Source organism: Heteronotia binoei, chromosome 8, assembly GCF_032191835.1.
Source record: "Heteronotia binoei isolate CCM8104 ecotype False Entrance Well chromosome 8, APGP_CSIRO_Hbin_v1, whole genome shotgun sequence".
NCBI classification, from domain to species: Eukaryota; Metazoa; Chordata; class Lepidosauria; order Squamata; family Gekkonidae; genus Heteronotia; species Heteronotia binoei.
The window spans coordinates 92207419-92226069 of NC_083230.1; the positions used below are offsets into that span (position 1 = coordinate 92207419).

Genomic DNA, 18651 nt, shown 5'->3' on the forward strand with positions numbered 1-18651 from the left:
AACACATTTTTATTTATCTGTATTATTTAAATGCAAGAGCCCTGTGATAGAGTGGTAAAGCTGCAGTACTGCAGCCCTAAACTCTGCTCACGACCTGAGTTCGATCCCGGCGGAAGCTGGGTTCAGGTAGCCAGCTCAAGGTTGACTCAGCCTTCCATCCTTCCGAGGTCAGTAAAATGAGTACCCAGCTTGCTGGGGGGAAAGTGTATACGACTGGGGAAGGCAATGGCAAACCACCCCATAAAAAGTCTGCCATGAAAACGTTGTGAAAGCAATGTCACCCCAGAGTCAGAAATGACTGGTGCTTGCACAGGGGACTACCTTTACCTTTATTATTTAAATACTTCACAACTGTTAACCATGTGAATACCTGTTTATGAATAATGTCTACACCAGTACTGTATATCTATATGGTGAATTTCCATGTAATCAGGAGCATCTGCATAGTAAGCTCTTTTCACGTGGAGAACTTGCAGCATTTCCCCGTCAACCTCCAGACAGCCATTATAATATTGGAACTGGCCCTGAATCACAATTAGAACTGACTTGTAAACAACTGTGCCATACAAGGCCGAAGTTATGCTACTACTGAACTGAACAGATGCTGGCACAACATTTTCAGTGAAACTTCAAAGCCATGCAAAGTTCTTGTAGTTTTGTGCTTCAGCAGTGTATACTTGAACTGAGTTCAAAAGCTTGATGAGGTTTTGATAGGAATTCCCTGAGGTTTTATTTTAAAATCTTCTTTCAAAGGAAAACAACACCATGATTTTCTGATAATAGCTGCAGGTTTAATTCACCACTGAAAACCTTCATTTGGAGGCCTTTGTGATGGTTCAGTAAAGATTCGGTTGTATGTAAAAATGTGTACAATGCATAGACTGCATCCTAAGCGGACTGGCCTGAGAGTAAACCCCACTGAATAAAAATGATACTCTTTATAAATCCCTCTCAAAATTAGTTTGTCGAGATTAATAAAGAAGCAACCTGCTTCCATCAGCATTGTTCTTATGCAACTCAGACCAGTATAGATTCAGGTGGGCAGCCATGTTGGTCTGGAGCATTATCTAAAGAAGTATGCACGCATTTGAAAGCTTATACCCAGAATAGAACTTTGTTGGCCTTAAAGGTGCCACAGTTCAGACTAGGAGTTTAATAGGACCACTAACAGGTCCAACCTACCTATCCTTCAGTAGAGAAAATGGCTGCCATTTTAGGTATCCTGCTTGTTAATTTGTTTGCTTTTGGTGCTGCTGTTGGTCTAATTCTCCTCCCTGTTCCCTCAATGAAGAGCCCTTTGCTGCCTAATTCTCTTTGAAGGACATGGAGAGGCTCTGTACATGCTCAGATGTTATTATTAGGGGGACTCAGGGTGGAGTTACAATCTCTTCGTTCATTATCCCTGCACAAATTCTTGAGGATGGCTGAAGAGTTAGGGTTGCCAGCTTCCAAATGAGGCCTGGATATTTCTTAGAATTAAAACTGATTTCCAGACTGGGTGGGCTGGGCTGGGGTTTCCAGATCCAGGTTGGGAAATTCCTGGTGTTTTGGAGATGGAGGGAGAGTGGGGACCATAGTGGGGTATAAGGCCACAGATTCCACCCTCCAAAGCATCCATTTTTTCCAGGGAAATTGATCTCTGTAATCTGGAGATAAACTGTAATAGCAGGGGATTCCCCAGGTCCCACATGGAGGCAGAAAACCCTATTTCCGAATTACAAAGATCAGTTTTCCCTCGGGGGGAAAAATGGCTGCTCTGGAGGCTTTAACTTGGCATTACATTCCGTCGAGGTCCCCCTTTCCGCCGAAAACCGAACCCTCCCCAGGCTCCACCCCTAAACCTCCAGGAATTTTCGCACACAAAGTTGGCAGCCCTACGGATGAGCCTTGATTTCCAAGGAACCCTTTTCTTCCAGCCTTCCTTTAAGATATATGTCAGCAGACGTTGCGTGATGAAGGGGAGAGAAGCTGCAGCAGCAAAAGTGGGGGAAAGAAGGCGACAGTTTGTGCCTTTTCCTCAGCTGGGCACAAGGCCGCGGGGGAAGAGAAGGAAGGAGGGGGGGGCTCGCATATAAAGACCGAAAGCTGCACAGCGCCACTCCGGCAGGGAAACGGCCGGCGCTTAATGCCCGCCACAGCTTGGCGCAGTTGCCGGAGGGGAGAGCGGCGGGAGGGGAGCCGCCCTGCAGGAAGAGCCGCGTGCGAGGGAGGGGGTGGGTAAGGAGGCGGCGCGGAGGGAGGGGAAGCCGGCTGCGGGAAGCGGTGCTCCGCGCTGGGACTGGTTCCTTCGCAGCCATTTTCTGTCCAACCAAACAGCCGATTTGCGGAGGGAGCCAACCAGGGCCGCACTGGAGGTTTGTGCCTGGCTCCGGCCAATGATTGGTAACCGGTTTCACTGCAGGCTCGAATGAAATGTCCGTCTCCCTCCCCGGGCTCCGGCGCTGCCGCCGCGCCGTCGCTGAGGGGACCAGGAAGTGCGGGGAGAAGGAGAGACAGCCGAGGAGAAAGAAAGAAAGAGCTAGCCAGAGAGAGAGCGAGCGAGAGAGAGGCAAAGCCCGGGCCCGGCTCGCTCTGGCCCCTCCGCCCGTTTTGGTCTTTGTACTGCCGCCGTGGGGGGAGGCGGCGGCTGAGGCGGACCTGACGGGCGGTGCTCGGGCGGGCTCCTCAAAGCCGGGGGGGGGGATAGTGGGGGGGGGCTGCTGTGACAGGAGCTGCCGCGGCGGGGGGAAGAGAAGTGAGGGGGCTCATAGGCTTCGAGCGGGGAGAAATGAGGGGGCTCATCAAAGGCTTCGAGCGGGGGGGAGAAGTGAGGAGGCTCATGGTAGGCTTCGAGGGGGGGGGGGCTGTTTGCTTGTGTGGAAAGGGCCGAAGGAAGCGGTTTTTTGCCGCCTGTGACCTCATCCTTCCAGGCCCCCCTTTTTTCCCTCCTCCCAGCTCGGTGTCGCCAAGCCTGGAAAGGGCAGCGGAGGCCATGGTGGGGGGGCCTCCAGCGAAAGGCGTGGGTTCCAGTAATGCCGTGCCGCCTTTTGGAGAGGCTCTTTTCATGTTCCCCCTCCGGCTCATTTTCTCTTTCCTACCCCCGCCAACCTTCTCCGCCGGTTTTTCTCCCCCCCCCCCCCCGCCCGGCGGCAAGGGGTGTCTCTTTCTGGAGAAGTGCTTTGTCTCTTTTTCGCTCTTCTCTCCCCCCCCCCCCTTGTCATTTCAGAAAATGGGGGGAGGGAGGGAGAGCTCCGGTTGTGCTCTCCCCCTCCCTCCGTCTCCCGCCACCACCATGACAGTGGCTCCAAGAAAATGTCTTCTCTCGCCCCTCCATTCTTTCGGAGCTGGGCCGCGTTTCAGGTTTTTGTGGTCGAGAAGGGTTAGAAGCTTCAAAAGCGCCTCCCCGTAAGAGGAGTCCCCCTCTGTCTTTTTTTGTCTCTCTTCGCCTTGACCTCGGCGCGCAGCAGACTCGAAGGTGGGTGGGTTTTGGTGCTGTTTTTGTTGTGTCGCGCGTGCGTGTGCATCGAGGGGGAGAGAGGGGGGCTATTTTCCTCGCGCATGTCTCCGCAATGTGTCTGGCTGCTCCTGAGAGTGATTTCTTCTTCACCCCCCCCCCCCAAAAAAAAGCATATGAACTTCTTTCCTCCCTCACTCGTCCCTTTTAATTGCTAAGGCTCCTGCTTTTCATTAGGCTTCTAGCCGCAGGAGTTCACTGGAAATATGACAGTTTTTTTAAAAAAAATGGTGGATTCACAACCGCTGGTCATTGGAATTATTCTGTCTGTAATTATTTTTCAAATAATGTGTATACATGTGATGAACTGTATGCATAAATTTACCTGGCTTGTGTTCAAAATATTTGACTCCTAGGAAGAGTTCTGTGGGTTTTTCTTATGTAATTCAGAGAACTCAATTTTTTTGCTTGCCCAAATGGCTTCACCATTTGTGTGTTTTAACTCCTGAGGTGGGAAAAACAAACCTAAGTTGCAGCTGTATGGATTTGCCTGCTTTAAAACATGAACAAACTGAAAGTGCAACACAGTCTTTTCCCTCTTCTTTTGGATATAGTGTATATGCTTAAAAACAAATCTACATGAACGTGCCCACGTCGTCCCTTGAGGATAAAATAGCTGAAATTCAAGATAAAATCTTGTCCAGCACATTTGATCCATAGGAATAGCTGCCAAATATAGGTAGTATTCAATTATTTTGGTTTGAAAGCGTAATATAAATAGTAGCTAAAAAGCAAGGTGCTGTGAACTTTTAAGTGAAATTAAGGAAACGTTTTATACAGATACCTGCTGTATTGAATGAGAGGTTATTTGGATTGGAATGCAATATGGAAGATTAAATAATGACTAAACATAAATTACCTATCATGTTGGTAGTTCCCATAGAAGCGTACTTGTTTAATGTTTAAGAACCTGGATAAAAATTGGGCTTAAGTTTGTGCAGTTGCTGGTAGTGGATTATTGAATCTACTATAGTTCTAGTAGTGCAGATTCTCTTCCATGTGGAGGGCATTTCCAGAAACAAAATTTTGGCAGAAGAAAGCCTGTATTATAGGCACTTGTCTACATGTGTAAACTTGTAGAATCAGGTGTGCATACAGGCTCTGAAACAAAGCAAACATAATGTAAATAAAACTCCCTGTAAGATACATAGAGGGTTGAGATTTTTTTTAAATGCCTAATGTGGTGGTAGATGCTAAAGTATTGCATTGTCTGAGGTACTAATGAGTAAGATAGATGAGGGAAGTTTTATACTTTTGGTATGATCTGTTAGTTGCCTTTTCTTTTTATGGTCTTGAGATGCTGTCTGTTCTGTCAGTAGTGGACAGCAATTGATGTCTATGAAAGACAGGCCTTTGATTACCATGCTGCATCTGATCAGCTGCCTATACTGCATGGGGATGCTTGAGCATCTACATCTGTTTGGCTATTTAAACTAAAAAGCTACAGACTACAATTAAGGAACTACGGTATTTTAGGTATCATCAGTGCAGGTGTTACCAGTTGCAGTATGATGCCTTGTTTAGAAAGTGTTGAACTATAATATCTAAACCATTGTTATGACTTTTATTGAGATATATGTAGAGAGAGACTATATGAAGGTTGAATTGTTTACAGTGAAAGGTCAGAGTAGCCATAGTCTTTTTAAAATGTATTCCAAGTGTATTTTTTAGAAAGCCCAAGAAATCATACTTTTAAAAAATATTTGGTTTACTTTGTGTGTAAACAGGCATATCATCTTATTAATATCTCTCAAAGACTTTTCTGAAACTCTCAAATTAAAAAAAAGGATGACTTTCTTTTATAAGAATAAGGGACTTGTGTTGTAGCACTCCTCTTGATGACAGCAAGCCTGTGACGAGCTTGAAGGGAATCTGATATACTCTTGCACTACTGAGTAACTTCTTAAACTAACCTAGCTTGTTAAAATCATAAAGGACAAAATATAGTTATGTTGTAAGAGCATCAGTAAAATGCATTCCTAGTACAAGATGGCATTTTGCTCTGCTCCCATGTTCAGGTAGTACTAGCATTTCTCTGAGTATAGCACTGCTATTTACAAAATTTGAATCTAGGTTGTTTTGTAGTGGAGCACAAAATGGAATGAGGATATTTACTTCCTCAGTTGTTTAAATCAAATGATGTAGAGAAAAAATAGCACAACATTTGTTTTTAGAGTTTTTCAGGTAGTCAGGGTCCTGGTTTCTCAGAAAAGAGTTGATTGAACAACTGTCAGAAATTTAATGCAAATCTTTGTAGGTAGGGCAAACCTTTAATATGCCCCATATTTCTAGGACGGGGTGGCCAAACTGCAGCTCGGGAGCCACATGTGGCTCTTTCACACATATTGTGTGGCTCTCGAAGCCCCCGCTACTCCGTTGGTTGACTTGGAGAAGGTGTTTCTCTCATTAAATCACTTCTCCAAGCTGCTGCCTGGCTTGGCTTGGAGAATGCATTTAAAGTTACTAGGAATGCATTTTACTGACTCTCTTACAACATAACTATATTTTGTTTAATCCTAATTCAGCAGTTTCTTGGCACTCCTCTATAGCCCATCCATTGCTACCAACTACAGGACAACAGCTTCATGTGACCATCTCAGCAATCACTGCAGGAAAAATAATTTTAAACAGCATATTACTTCTTGGGTCAAGCATTTTGTTGCTTGACACCCCAGATCAAAGAGTTGCTTTGTTTCCACCTCTCCCTCTTCCCCCATCTCTTTGCCTGCCTGACTACCTGTCTTGCAGCTCTCAAATATCTGACATTCAAGTATTGTGGCTCTCAGATTTCTGATGTTTATTCAACAACAACAAAAGCCTTTATTGGCTTATATTTATTCTATGTGGCTTTTACACTAAGCAAGTATGGCCACCTGTTCTAGGAGCTGTTGTGCAGTGTGATGTTTTAGTGCTGCATTGCTCTTTTGTGTGTTCAGAATATCTTCAATAAAATCAGAGCCTTTCAAATTATATTCTGGCAAATGTAGTTATATTACGTAGTAGTATGTAATATAAATCAAGAGTCCCAAGATGTATTTATGTAAATATTGGCCACATGCATTTCAGATGACTGCTGAAATAATTAGAATCTAATAATAACAATTTGCTTTAATTAAGAAATCCTAGTGGTGGTATCATTGATAAGCTACACGTAACAACATTATATTTAACAGCCACATATATCTACAGCTCCTGAAATTTCTTATCCCTGTCTTACTGGAAGAACAATAAAACAAAAGTCAAGTGGCTTCTTAAATACTAGCAGTTGTTTTCTTTGGCCGTGACTAACTAACATGGCTACCTCCTTCTAGTTATTTGGAGAACTTCTCCTTCCTCAAAAATTATGTTTTGGTGGAATGCTGTGTCCCTCTTGAAATCCTTCTTTTGGACAGAATGTTGGAGTGGATGAAGTCAGATTCCTCCCTTCTGTTTTCTCCCTTTGCCTTAACTGCCAGTGTTTGTTTTAAAAAGTAAATGAATCTTGTTTGGAAAGGCATTTTAGTCTTGTAGCTAGTTTATGATTCTAGTGTGGACCAAAATGCTTTTTAGACTTTAATCTTTGTAAAGACAGTATATAATTATTTTCTGGAATTGGGAATTTAGGAACTGGTTGTATGTATGCAAGAATGGCTTAGGTAGTGATGTCGTGATGTATCTGTGAACATTAGCAGTGATGTCATGAGTGTCAGTGTGTGATGCTGTTCCTGGAGTACTGCACCTTGACTGGGGAGACATGTCCAATTCCCTGCTCAGCTGTGTGACTTACTGGGATACCTTGAGCCAGTCACTTTCTCTCAGCTTTACTTACAAGATTCTTAAGGTCATATGTGGCAAGGGAGTTGTATGTGTACCACTCTGAGTGAAGGAAACTTGGGATAAAATTGTGACGAGTACAGTATGTGTAGCAGTATAAGGCAGAACCTCTGAAGACCTTGCAGCTTCCCAGCCAGTCTTGTTTCTGAGCTTCTTAGACTTACCGTAATTAATGTAATCCAAGCCATAGGGACTTGAGGACTGCTTTATTTCTCTTGTATTGTGCCCACTGAGTATACCAAACCAAAAATATCACTGTTTCTGCTAAATTAACTGGATTTGCAAAGATCATTGTTTGGTGGGTGAGGCCCAGTATTCATACACTCAATCTTTGTGCATTACCATGAGGGCTAGTAACTTGTCAGCTCATACCTTAGGGTTAGGATAAAACTAGTGGACTCCTAATGTTTTAGTGTTAATGCATTTGTTTGTTTGTGGTATAAGTCATTGGCAGCAACTGTTTCTTGTTCCTGATAATACATTGCCTACAGCCTGGTATTAGGCAATTAAAATGAATAGTATTTATAACAAAGTATGTGCTTGTTTTTGTTAGTGCTTTTATTCTGTAAAGCAGGGTTTCCCAAACTTCCTCCCCCCCCCCGTGACCCGGTTATTTTTACACTTCTCCTTCGTGGCCCACTAAAATTTGGGGGTGGAGCCAGGAGGTTTTGGGGGTGGAGCTGGGAGACAGGAATTATGTCATTTCCTGTAGTGTCACTTCCAGGTCAAGGGCCAATTGATGTCACTTCTGGGGCACACTGAACCAAAACTCCAGCTCTTCCTGTGATGTCACTTCTAGGGCACTCCCCCAAACCTGCTGCTTCTTCTAAAGTAACTTCGTTTTCAGAAAAATCTCTCTTAAACTCATGCTGAGTCAAAATGGGGGTGGAAAGTGGGCAGCCTGCAACTTTTTCATACATTCCCAGGGTCCTCTCTTCCCACCCCCCACCTGCATGCACCTATCTGTTTGTCTGTTCTTCTCCAGCTTGCAAGCACTCCTAATGCCCATGTTCAATTGCCTGCACCACCTACATACCCCTTCCCCAACAGCACTGGCCAGTGTATGCAGTTGGGAGTGCTGTTGCCATTGCCATCAGGAATGCCAGCACTGTGTACCACCCACACTGGGCCTGGGCAGCTGCTCTACCTCAAAATATGCTGACACATTTAGTAGGCCCTTCCTACTTCCTATTTAGTAGGCTACTACTGGGACCCTACCTCAAGCTACAACCAAGCTTGCTTGGTTTCAAGAAAATCTTTTGACAGCTATTTTTCATACATTTCCTTGGCTGAAACACTGGTCAATTGCTGTGAAAGGAAGCAGAGAACTGTACTGCAATTAATGAATTAATTTCAAGTTATATGAAGTTCATACAAGCTTTTCTGCAGTTATCCCAAAAAGAATATTTATGAGGGGCTTGCAGATTTTTACTGGCTGTGTTTTCCATGCCTTTAAAAGCAGCCCAGCTCCTCTCTGCACAACACAGGGATGTTGGGAGATGGAAGGAAGGAAAATGGGGCTCAGGATTTGCAGCCTGTGTCAGTTTTCAAGCCTAGCTTTTCTCTGCACAACACAGAGACGTTGGGGGATGGAAGGAAGGAAAATGGAGCTCAGGCTTTGCAGCCTGTGTCAGTCTTCAAGCCTAGCTTTTCTCTGCACAACAGAGAGATGGGAAAGGAAGGAAGCAGAGCAGAGCTCATGCTTTGCTGGGGGTGAGGCTAGCTTTGGCTTTTCTTGTGACCCGGTATTGAGGCTTCCGTGGCCCGGTACCAGGTCGTGACCCTGCAAATGGGAAATGCTGCTGTAAAGAATCAGTAGAGGAAACCTGTCTCAGCAATTTGAATAATAGGTAACCATAGAAACCTGTTCATTATCTAAAATAGTTTCCTAGATTTAGGACTAAGTATATACAAGACAATGCTACGTAACTATTTGCTATGACAGAAAATGATAATTAACAGTTATTGTAAGTATTCATATGCTAGTTTTTGGAATTCCATGTTATGAGACTCGTATCATGGTCTATGAAATAAAATACAGTTTTCATGAAACAACGCTGAGCTTATTGCTCTGTTTAAACATTAACTTGTTGGATGACCACTTTAATACTTCAGTTTTTAAAGTGTAATAATTGTTTTTATTTCATTTGCTGTCCATCTTGTTGAGACTCAACAAGGATTAGAGTACTCTAAGAACAGTGCAATAAACATCAATATAATGCACACAATTAACTATGCAATAAAACTAGATGTCACTATTAATGAACAGTGAAATTATAATGCATCCAGTAGACTGGATTTCTCAATTACAGAACAATGACATTATGCAAATACTGCATAATCTAATAAACAGTGCAGTACGAAGGGGAGGGAAAAAATGCTTAACATTTTCACAGGCAAGTAAAATTTCTACATTGTCACCTCCTATGACAAATAGTCCTCAGTTGTTCCTAAATTTTTACTATTGAGACTGTTGGCTATAATAGGATCTGTCCTCTTTTTAAGTGTTCACCCTTATCCAACTTTTTATTGTTGGTCCTGTGAATGTAGGGGTCCAGTGTCTAGAAGATAAGCCCAGGGTTGTGAAAATAAACTACAACCCAGCACTGGAGTAATTTGTTTTGCAGATTTGAACACCTATTCTGTTTCCATGCTTATATAGGTACATATTGCATTTAATTAAACTGGCTGAAATACTGCATATGCAGGAATAAATATAAAACTATTTTCTTTATCTTATAATAGTGCAGACATGATAGCATATTCCCTGTCATTTCACTAAAAACTTTAATAGAAATACTATGTTGAATAATTAATTTGCTTTCAAGAGTCACTGTGGTCAACCTTTACTTTTTAACGTGTAGCGCAGTAGAGTTTAATCTTTTGATAGTGTATATGTAGCAGACCTGCCATGTATGACCTGAAGGTATTTGCCAGATTCTTTCTGTGTGGTTGTTTGAAAGAAAGAGCAAAGTAGCTGGTTGCTTTTCCACAAATCTAAAGTAATTTTTAATCAATAGATTGCTTCATATTATTCATGAATTTTAGAAATTCTGCTGTGAACTAAAACTCTTCAGAAGATGTTGTTTGAGTAAAAAGATCAATAAGTAATAATCAGCTAAGATCAAAAAAAATTCAGATGTCAGCAGACATGCGTACATTGAATTCACTTCTACTAAAGCTTATTCAGATAAATGGTATGCTTAATAAATTGATGTGGATTATTCAAGACATTGCTTTTCTATTCCAGATGGATGGTGATAGCTCTACAACAGATGCTTCTCAGCTAGGAATTGCTGGAGATTACATTGGTGGTAGTCACTATGTGATACAGCCTCATGATGGTAAGTAATGTATTAGTTCTAACACTGATAATTATCTTATGGCTAATGTTGTGGTCCTTTGGTACTGAATAGAGTTATTTGCTTTGGCTTTAACAAATTAGTATTGTGGTTCTCCTTAGAACTGCTAATTCTGTATGTTTGATTTATTTTTTGTATTTATATCCCGCCCTCCCCGCCGGAGCAGGCTCAGGGCGGCTAACAACATTAAATATCAACAGTGAAACACTAAAACAATAGCAATAAAAATGATTACAATAATATCAGTTAAAATTAAACAATTTGCAATTTAAAATTATTAATACAATCTTAAAACAACAGTTTTGGTGCTATTTTAAAATAGCACCAGTTTTAAAAATATATGCTCAAAATACTTGTCTGGTTTTAATAGTGTAATATACCTAATTTTTCTTTTTGTGTAAGGTTAAACTAATTCTAGACTTATTCTGTTCTAAGAATATTGGGCAGATAATACTTAAGACAAGCAATATACTGTTTGCAAAAGGAAAAAAGGTCTGAGTACTTAAGTTGACCTACTTAACGTTGAAGCTCTGTTTTTATATTGTAGTACTTAAAATACTGACAGATGTGTAATACCTTTTGTGACTTGATGCAAATTAAGAAAACTGTGTAATTCTAAAACTGCCAATATTTAAGGAGTATATCTAGTTTAGTACCAATATTTGTAAATTGCTTTATACAAAAGTAACACAAAATGTAACCCCCCCCCAAAAAATAGCCTCCTAAAATATTAGTAAAAATGGCAATTTAAAATCTTCAGAAGCTAAAATCTTTGCATAATAAAATGCAGTGTCCATGTGCCTTATAGAATTATCAGTGAGTTTCTTGATTCTGAATCAGTGACATGACAGAATGAAGTGACAAGAACAGCTTTTATGTCGTTTATGAGAACCTATGAGGTAGCAGTCAAGGCTGCTAAGAAAGTCTATCTTATGGCCCTGATTGTGTCTGCGAACTCACACCCAGCACAATTGTTTATTTCAGTTAGGTCCTTAACTACCCTGAAACAGGGTAAACCAAATGGTAGGGAATTGGATATCGGCTGTTAGGCTTTTGCAAGCTTTTGCGCAGATAAAGTCTTGTCACTCCGCCATGACCTCCCTGCCGCAATTGAGACAGTAAATGAACTCGAGGCTCTGTACACGTCTTCTAGTCAGGTTTTGGATTACTTCACTCCACTCAGCCTAGAGGAAGTCGACAGAACGCTCTCCACAGTATGCTTAACCACCTGTAGTTGGGACACATGTCCATCTTAGCTATTTAAACCTGGCCAAGAGCTATGGGATCCTCTGAGGGAAATTGTCAACAGGTCCCTACTTGAAAGAACCTTCCCCCAGTCTCTTAAGGAGGCAGTGGTCCGCCCCCTTCTAAAGAAACCATCACTTGATCCAGCTGTGTTGGCAAACTAACAGCCAATGTCAAATCTGCCTTTTTTAGGCAAGATCATTGAAAGGGCGGTAGCAGTGCAGCTACCGAGCTTTCTGGATGACGCTTCCATGCTCAATCCTTTCCAATCCAGCTTTCGTCCGGGTCGTGGGATGGAGATGTTCTGGTTGCCCGCACAGATAACCTCCAGAGACATTTGGATAGAGGCGGTTCGGTGGTACTGATGCTATTGGACCTGTCGGCTGCATTGGACACGGTCGACCATCAGTTACTGACCCGCCGCCTCGCCAATGCTGGGATCCAGGGGTTGGCCTTACAATGGCTCTTCTCTTTTCTCCAGGGTTGGGGACAGAGGGTGGCGATAGGGGAGAGACTATCCCGGAGGCACCCACTTACATGTGGTGTGCCACAGGGGGCAGTCTTCCCCTGATGTTATTTAACATCTACATTCGCCCGCTTACCCAGATTGCCCGGAGGTTTGGGCTGGGATGCCATCAGTATGCAGATGACACCCAGCTCTATCTGTTGATGGGTGGCCAGTCCGACTCCACCCTGGAAGATCTGTCCATGACCTTACAAGCCGTGGCTAGATGGCTCAAGCTGAGTCAACTGAAATTGAATCCGACGAAGACGGAGGTCCTGTATCTAAGTCGTCATGGTCTGGAACCAGAGGTCTCTCTACCGACCTTCGATGGAACGCCACCTACGCTGGTGCCAAAGGTTAAAAGCCTAGGGGTGCTCCTGGATCCCTCTCTAACAATGGAGGCCCAGGTAGCAGCCACTGCAAAATTAGCCTTCTATCATTTTCAGCTGATAAGACAGTTCCCTTTCTCGAACGCGATGACTTGGCGACAGTGATCCATTTCTCAGTGTCACGATTACAATAATATCAGTTAAAATTAAACAATTTGCATCATGCCAGAGGATCTCAGAAATTGTTTATGCTTTTCCTGACGTATATGTATGCAATGGTTCCATTTTATCTTTTTTTAAAAAAAAAAACCCAATTTGCTCTGATATATACATATATATATTTTATGCCAATAAAGGCTAACTTGACTTGACTTGACAGTGATCCATGTTGTGGTCACCTCAAGATTGGATTACTGTAATGCCCTCTACATGGGGCTGGCCTTGTTCCAAACCCAGAAGCTTCAACTACTGCAGAATACTACAGCCAGGTTGTTAACAGGGCTTCCTTTATGGGAGCATATTTAACCTGTGCTGAAAGCGCTGCACTGGTTACCTATTGCTTTCCAGATTCGCTTCAAGGTGCTGGTTATCACCTTTAAAGCCCTATATGGCCAGGGACCACCTTTCCCCACATGTTCCCCAGAGAGCACTTTGGTGAGGGTTGCAAAACCTGCTTATGACGACTAGAGCCAGGGCTTTTTCTGTTGTAGCTCCATGCTGGTGGAATGAGCTTCCAGAGGAGGTTGGGCCCTGCAAGAGCTTGCACAGTTCTGCAGGGCCTTCAAAACAGTGCTCTTCTGCCAGGTATTTGCTACCTAAGGTCAATGACAACAGACACTAAACCATCTGGCCCACCTGAAATGCATAATCGCGACTCTAGGACCTATTCTCTGCGATCGAATAGCACCCAATACTGTTTGTTTTTAATTATACTGTATTTTTATGATTGAGGTTTATATTGTTACTGGTTTTTATGTAACTTTTGTGAAAGGTAAGCTGCCCTGCGCCTGCTTCGGCAGGAAGGGCGGGATATAAGCCGAAGAAATAAAATAAAAATCATCCAGTGCTCTAAGGAAGCACCGTTGTTCTGTAAACTTGAAATAAACTTGTTTCAGTGCCTTGTGTCCCTCTTTAAACTTTTCTCAGTATTGTGCAAAACTGTGGTATCAGGCCAGGGAATCATCAAAGAAGCTTGAGGAAAAATGACACTTTATGACAGTTCTTTTATAGCAGTCTGCTTGATGATGACCTGAGGCTTTGCTGATGTCTTTTCTGAGGTAGATGAATTCCTGACTGGAGAAAAAGTAAAGTGACCAAAAGGTGTACAATGCATTCTGTGCTAATACTATTTTTTGTGTGTGTTCTTAGACACTGAAGATAGCATGAATGATCATGAAGACACAAATGGCTCCAAAGAGAGCTTTAGAGAACAAGATATATACCTTCCAATTGCAAACGTGGCGAGGATAATGAAAAATGCCATACCTCAGACGGGAAAGGTAGTAACTCCAAAAGAGAGTGTTGTTACTGTTTTTCACTTGACATGCAGGATCAGGAAAGTTTGTTTATAACAAATGTTTTGAAAGACGCCTTGTCTTTGGGGTTGCATTCAAAGGAGATGAAAATGTAACACTGTTTGATTATAGGATGATGTCATGGTGGGGAACAGGAATAGCAAGTGCCTCATCTGCAGCCCCATCCTGTCTAAAACGGAATCTTTGCATTTCCATCGCATGTAAGATGCACACACTCCCCTAAAGTGGGCCAGCTTCCATTTTCTTCGGAGTAGTATTGTCTGCCATGTTTTTCAAACTTGTCATGCTGAAAAACTGCCACATTCATAATTCTTAGAAATACCTCTTCTCTAGGATTTGATGAAGTTTAGTGTATCAGCTTAGTTGCCTCCCCCCCCCCCTTTTTTTTTTTTTTGCTGGATCAATGGTCCAAACTTGTTAATATTATCAGTCCTGTTTGGGTATGTCTGCTTGGATATGTCTGTTTATTTAAACTAAATCTGTGTTTTATAAGCTGGTTGTATTTTTTCCAGATTGCTAAAGACGCAAAGGAGTGTGTGCAGGAGTGTGTAAGTGAATTTATCAGCTTTATAACGTCAGAAGCAAGCGAGAGGTGTCACCAAGAAAAACGGAAGACTATAAATGGGGAAGATATTCTTTTTGCCATGTCCACCCTGGGGTTTGACAGCTATGTTGAACCTTTGAAGTTGTATCTCCAGAAGTTCAGAGAGGTTTGTACTGCTGACTCTTTCAGGGTCTCATTTGCAGCACTTTCCAGAAACATGGTTTATATGATTGACTTGTAAAATCCTTCCTTGTGTTCCAGAGTAGCCAAACATCAGTGGTGTGGTTGGGGCACACTTTTTTTGAATGCTATTAAAGGCTGAATTACTGCTTTATTGAGGAGCTTGTTTGAACTGATGAGCCTAGCAGTTACATTCTTTAAGGATGTGGTCTGTATTGCTGCCTTGTTTGGCTGTTTCTTCTTAACTCCCGGCCTTGCCTCTATTTAACTTCTCATGTATTTAATCATGTCCCAGAGATGGGAGGAGCAAGCAGAGAATCTCTCCCTTTTTGCCACTGTTCAGCAGGCAGCACCTGCTACTCTTCACTGTACCCATACCAAGGTATAAGGGAGCATCAGCTGGTGGCAGTGGCTGCTGCAGGTCCTCCTTTTTGCTGCTTGCTTACCAGTCCTTTCCCTGCAGCAAGAGCAGCCACCAGCCAGGCTGAGGAAGAAGATGAGTGAGTAGAACCTGGGTGGGTAAGGGTAATGACAGGTCCGTGTAGACCTCAGCTGTCCCACACAGCCTGGCCATTGTAGCTGTGCCGTGGCAACTTCTAAATAATATGACAGAATATTACAGATATGTGAACTCTTTGATCTTTTTGGTGGTTTAAAGCAGTGCCAGTTTTGATTCCTTTGCCTCATCCTGTTTTTCTTCAGTTTGTTTTTAAAATATAAATGAAAGGTTATCACTAATGCCTGCTGCAGAACTCTTCTTGTAATAATTGGAGGACTTATTTTAGTATTGAGAATTCTATATATGTGTACCTAGCAAATGAAATTCTGTTATGGAGAAGTTGTACTTGAAAAAACAAAAAAATTGGGAGCTCAGTAGATATTCCAGAATGTATGCCGTTTGGTTTTATAGCATTGATGCTTCCAGTATCCTCATAGGAGATTTTTGTGCTTTTTCAAGGCAATGAAAGGAGAAAAGGGAATCGGGGGAGCAGTTACCACAGCAGATGGTCTTAGTGAAGAGCTTACAGAGGAAGCATTTAGTAAGTATCACTTGAAGCTGTGAGTTCACATTGGGCAAGTATTACTGGAGGAAAAAAAATGCTCAGTGGTCAGTACTTCTGCAGTGGTTTGATAACACCAGAATTGCATCACAGTCCACCAAAGACTGATGCTGTGTGACTTCCAGTGAGCCTTGAAAGAGACACTAGAATGAACTTGAGGTTTCTTGGTTCACACATCCTTGTGGTACACTTAGGTCAACATTTCTTACTGCTGAATGTTGAATTGGTTCCATTAAACCTATTGTCCTTCCTCAGAACCAGTTGTCATTGTTACAAGTAATACTACAGGATAAAAATATAGCTATGTTCATGAGACAAGGGCTTATGTAAAGGAGACACATGTTTTCCTGTTGCCATGGGTATGTTAGATTGTTGTAAAATTAAGAGGTACTGCTAGATGAGAGTTTCTTAGTTAACTCTCTGTTGTGTATATGGAAGAAAAATATTTCTGAATAATATTCATTTTTAAACAATGCAAGGAGGGTAATGTCAGAACAACAAATATAATCCCAGCAAAATAATTGGTTCTTCCCCCGCAGCAGCCATTTTGTGGTTGCACCCACCACCCACAGGTTCAGAAATATTGGGACCCCTGATGTATGGTAACATGCTCACTGTGCCTGTGAATTTATTCACAAATGGGAATTATGAAGTGATGAATGTGTATGTGTGAATCAGTCTTTAGCCTGCAGTTGGATAAATTATTGAAATACAAAAAATTAGTGTGTGGCTCCATGTATTCCCTCATTTTGCCTATCTGTACTCAAATCATTTTTTCATAACTTGGGTGTGTTGCTGTGTGAACTTGTTCACTGAAATATTATTTTCTCTTCTAGCAAACCAGTTGCCAGCAGGTTTGATAACTACAGATGGCCAACAGCAAAACGTTATGGTCTATACAACATCTTACCAACAGGTGCATTGTCCAGCCCTCATCCTTTTTTTGTGTGTGGGGGGGAGGGGGTTGATTTTTTCACTCTACAGACACAATGGGAAGCAACCAGAAGGCTAATAAATGAAAGAACTTGGAATTTTAACGGTTAGGCACTGAAAGTAAATGTGCATTTTGAGTAATTTATTTAAAGTAATCTCCCCCTCCCCCTTTCACTCCCTAGATCTCTGGTGTTCAGCAAATTCAATTCTCATGATTTGAAGAAGGCTTTGGATCTGGGGCTGTGAGACATGGGAGGAACTAGGGAAAGCAGAAAGGTTTGAAATGGCTGGCGAAGAAGAAAGTGTCACTTTGTATATTCAGTAGCTGTAATGTAGCTTCCTGAGGCTTGACTAATTGAGGTGTAAACTCTGACTCGAACTTTTTCTCATGAATGATTTTAAAAAATTGGATTTTAAAGGTATTAAAAGTATTTTTGTTTTGTACAAGAGTTTGTTGCTCTGTATAACTCCTGTATGCATTGTAAATTGCAATTTACTACTGTCAAGAGATTTGTAGACAGTTTCTTATTTTCATATTGAATCATGTTACTTTTGTAATTCAAGTAAACAGCTGGGTTTAATTAATGTTTACCCTTTGAATAAAATATAAGGGTACTGTACATTTTGATTGCAAGTTGCCTTTTATTATAAAATTTGAGCTGATCTTTGTTTTATAACTGTTTTGCATGACTAAAGTTGCATTAACGTATTTATTGATATTTTGATTTTGAAAGGGAATTCCTCAAGCGCCTGCAGTTTGAATTAAGTGCTCCCAGTCTTTTTAATGTAATTATTGAATTAAATGTGAATCCAGATGCAATGAGTCCATAGATCTCTTTAACATTAGACATTTGGGACTACCAGGAATTCCTTTAGATTTGCTTTATACTGGAGCTGCAGAATAACTGCCCTGTTGTGCAGAACTAGTTCCTGGGGAGTCTGGTGTTCAGTAACAGCATTAGCTGTACCTTGTGGTACAGTTGTTCTTCTGCAATAATTGGGATTGGGAATATATATGGTTGTTTTGGTTCATCCCATCAGTTTAGGGGCATTACTCTCACTGTTTTTGAAATAAACCTTTTTCATTTATCTTTTTTAAAAGAAGCAGACTTCCTTTACTCTGTTGTGACTGTTTTGGTAAATACCTTTTGAATTGTGTATATTCCCACAGCGTGTGGCAGTTCTACAGTTTATAAGATAATGAAATGTATTGTAAGCATGAGTCTGGGCTCTGAAATGAGAGACTTCATCTATCTTGTTAGTTTTTTCCTGTCTTTGCAGTAAGTTATAGTATATAAGTAATCATGTGTAATTGTTTAGATGGCTCCACAGACCCTAAGATCTTATGTGCCAGCATGTTAGTGTTTAGAACGGAATACAGTGGCAGTTACTTGCAGTTTAAAAGCCACCATTGCCACCTGCAGTTGTTTCCTAAAAGAAGCTTCCCACTGGAGATTAAATTGTAGATGAGCAGAGAGCCGATGACTCTTTAGAGTGCTCCAGGATTATAATTGTTTATAGTATCAATCTATTAATAGGGACATTTGCTATCCCTTCATATTTGTGGGAGAGTTAGTCCATTGTTGATATCTTTGTCAGAGTGGCCCTCACTAGGGCTGGCTCACCCACTAGGCAAAGTAGGCGCTTGCCT

At 41.9% G+C, this 18651-nt stretch overlaps 1 protein-coding gene across 2 annotated transcripts; it reads left to right on the forward strand.

Moving 5' to 3' along the window:
- Nucleotides 1–2102: 2102 nt before the first annotated feature.
- NFYB (nuclear transcription factor Y subunit beta) lies at nucleotides 2103–17620 on the forward strand. Of its 2 annotated transcripts, none has more exons than XM_060245588.1 (7): nucleotides 2103–2354; nucleotides 10557–10650; nucleotides 14116–14246; nucleotides 14795–14992; nucleotides 15965–16046; nucleotides 16904–16983; nucleotides 17183–17620. In XM_060245588.1, exons 2-7 carry the CDS (start codon nucleotides 10557–10559, stop codon nucleotides 17213–17215), a joined length of 618 nt encoding a protein of 205 aa, XP_060101571.1. In that variant the 5' UTR covers nucleotides 2103–2354; the 3' UTR covers nucleotides 17216–17620. The 2 variants fall into 2 exon arrangements, with proteins under 2 accessions (XP_060101571.1, XP_060101570.1); XM_060245587.1 differs by lacking the exon at nucleotides 2103–2354 and adding an exon at nucleotides 5448–5511.
- Nucleotides 17621–18651: the final 1031 nt, after the last annotated feature.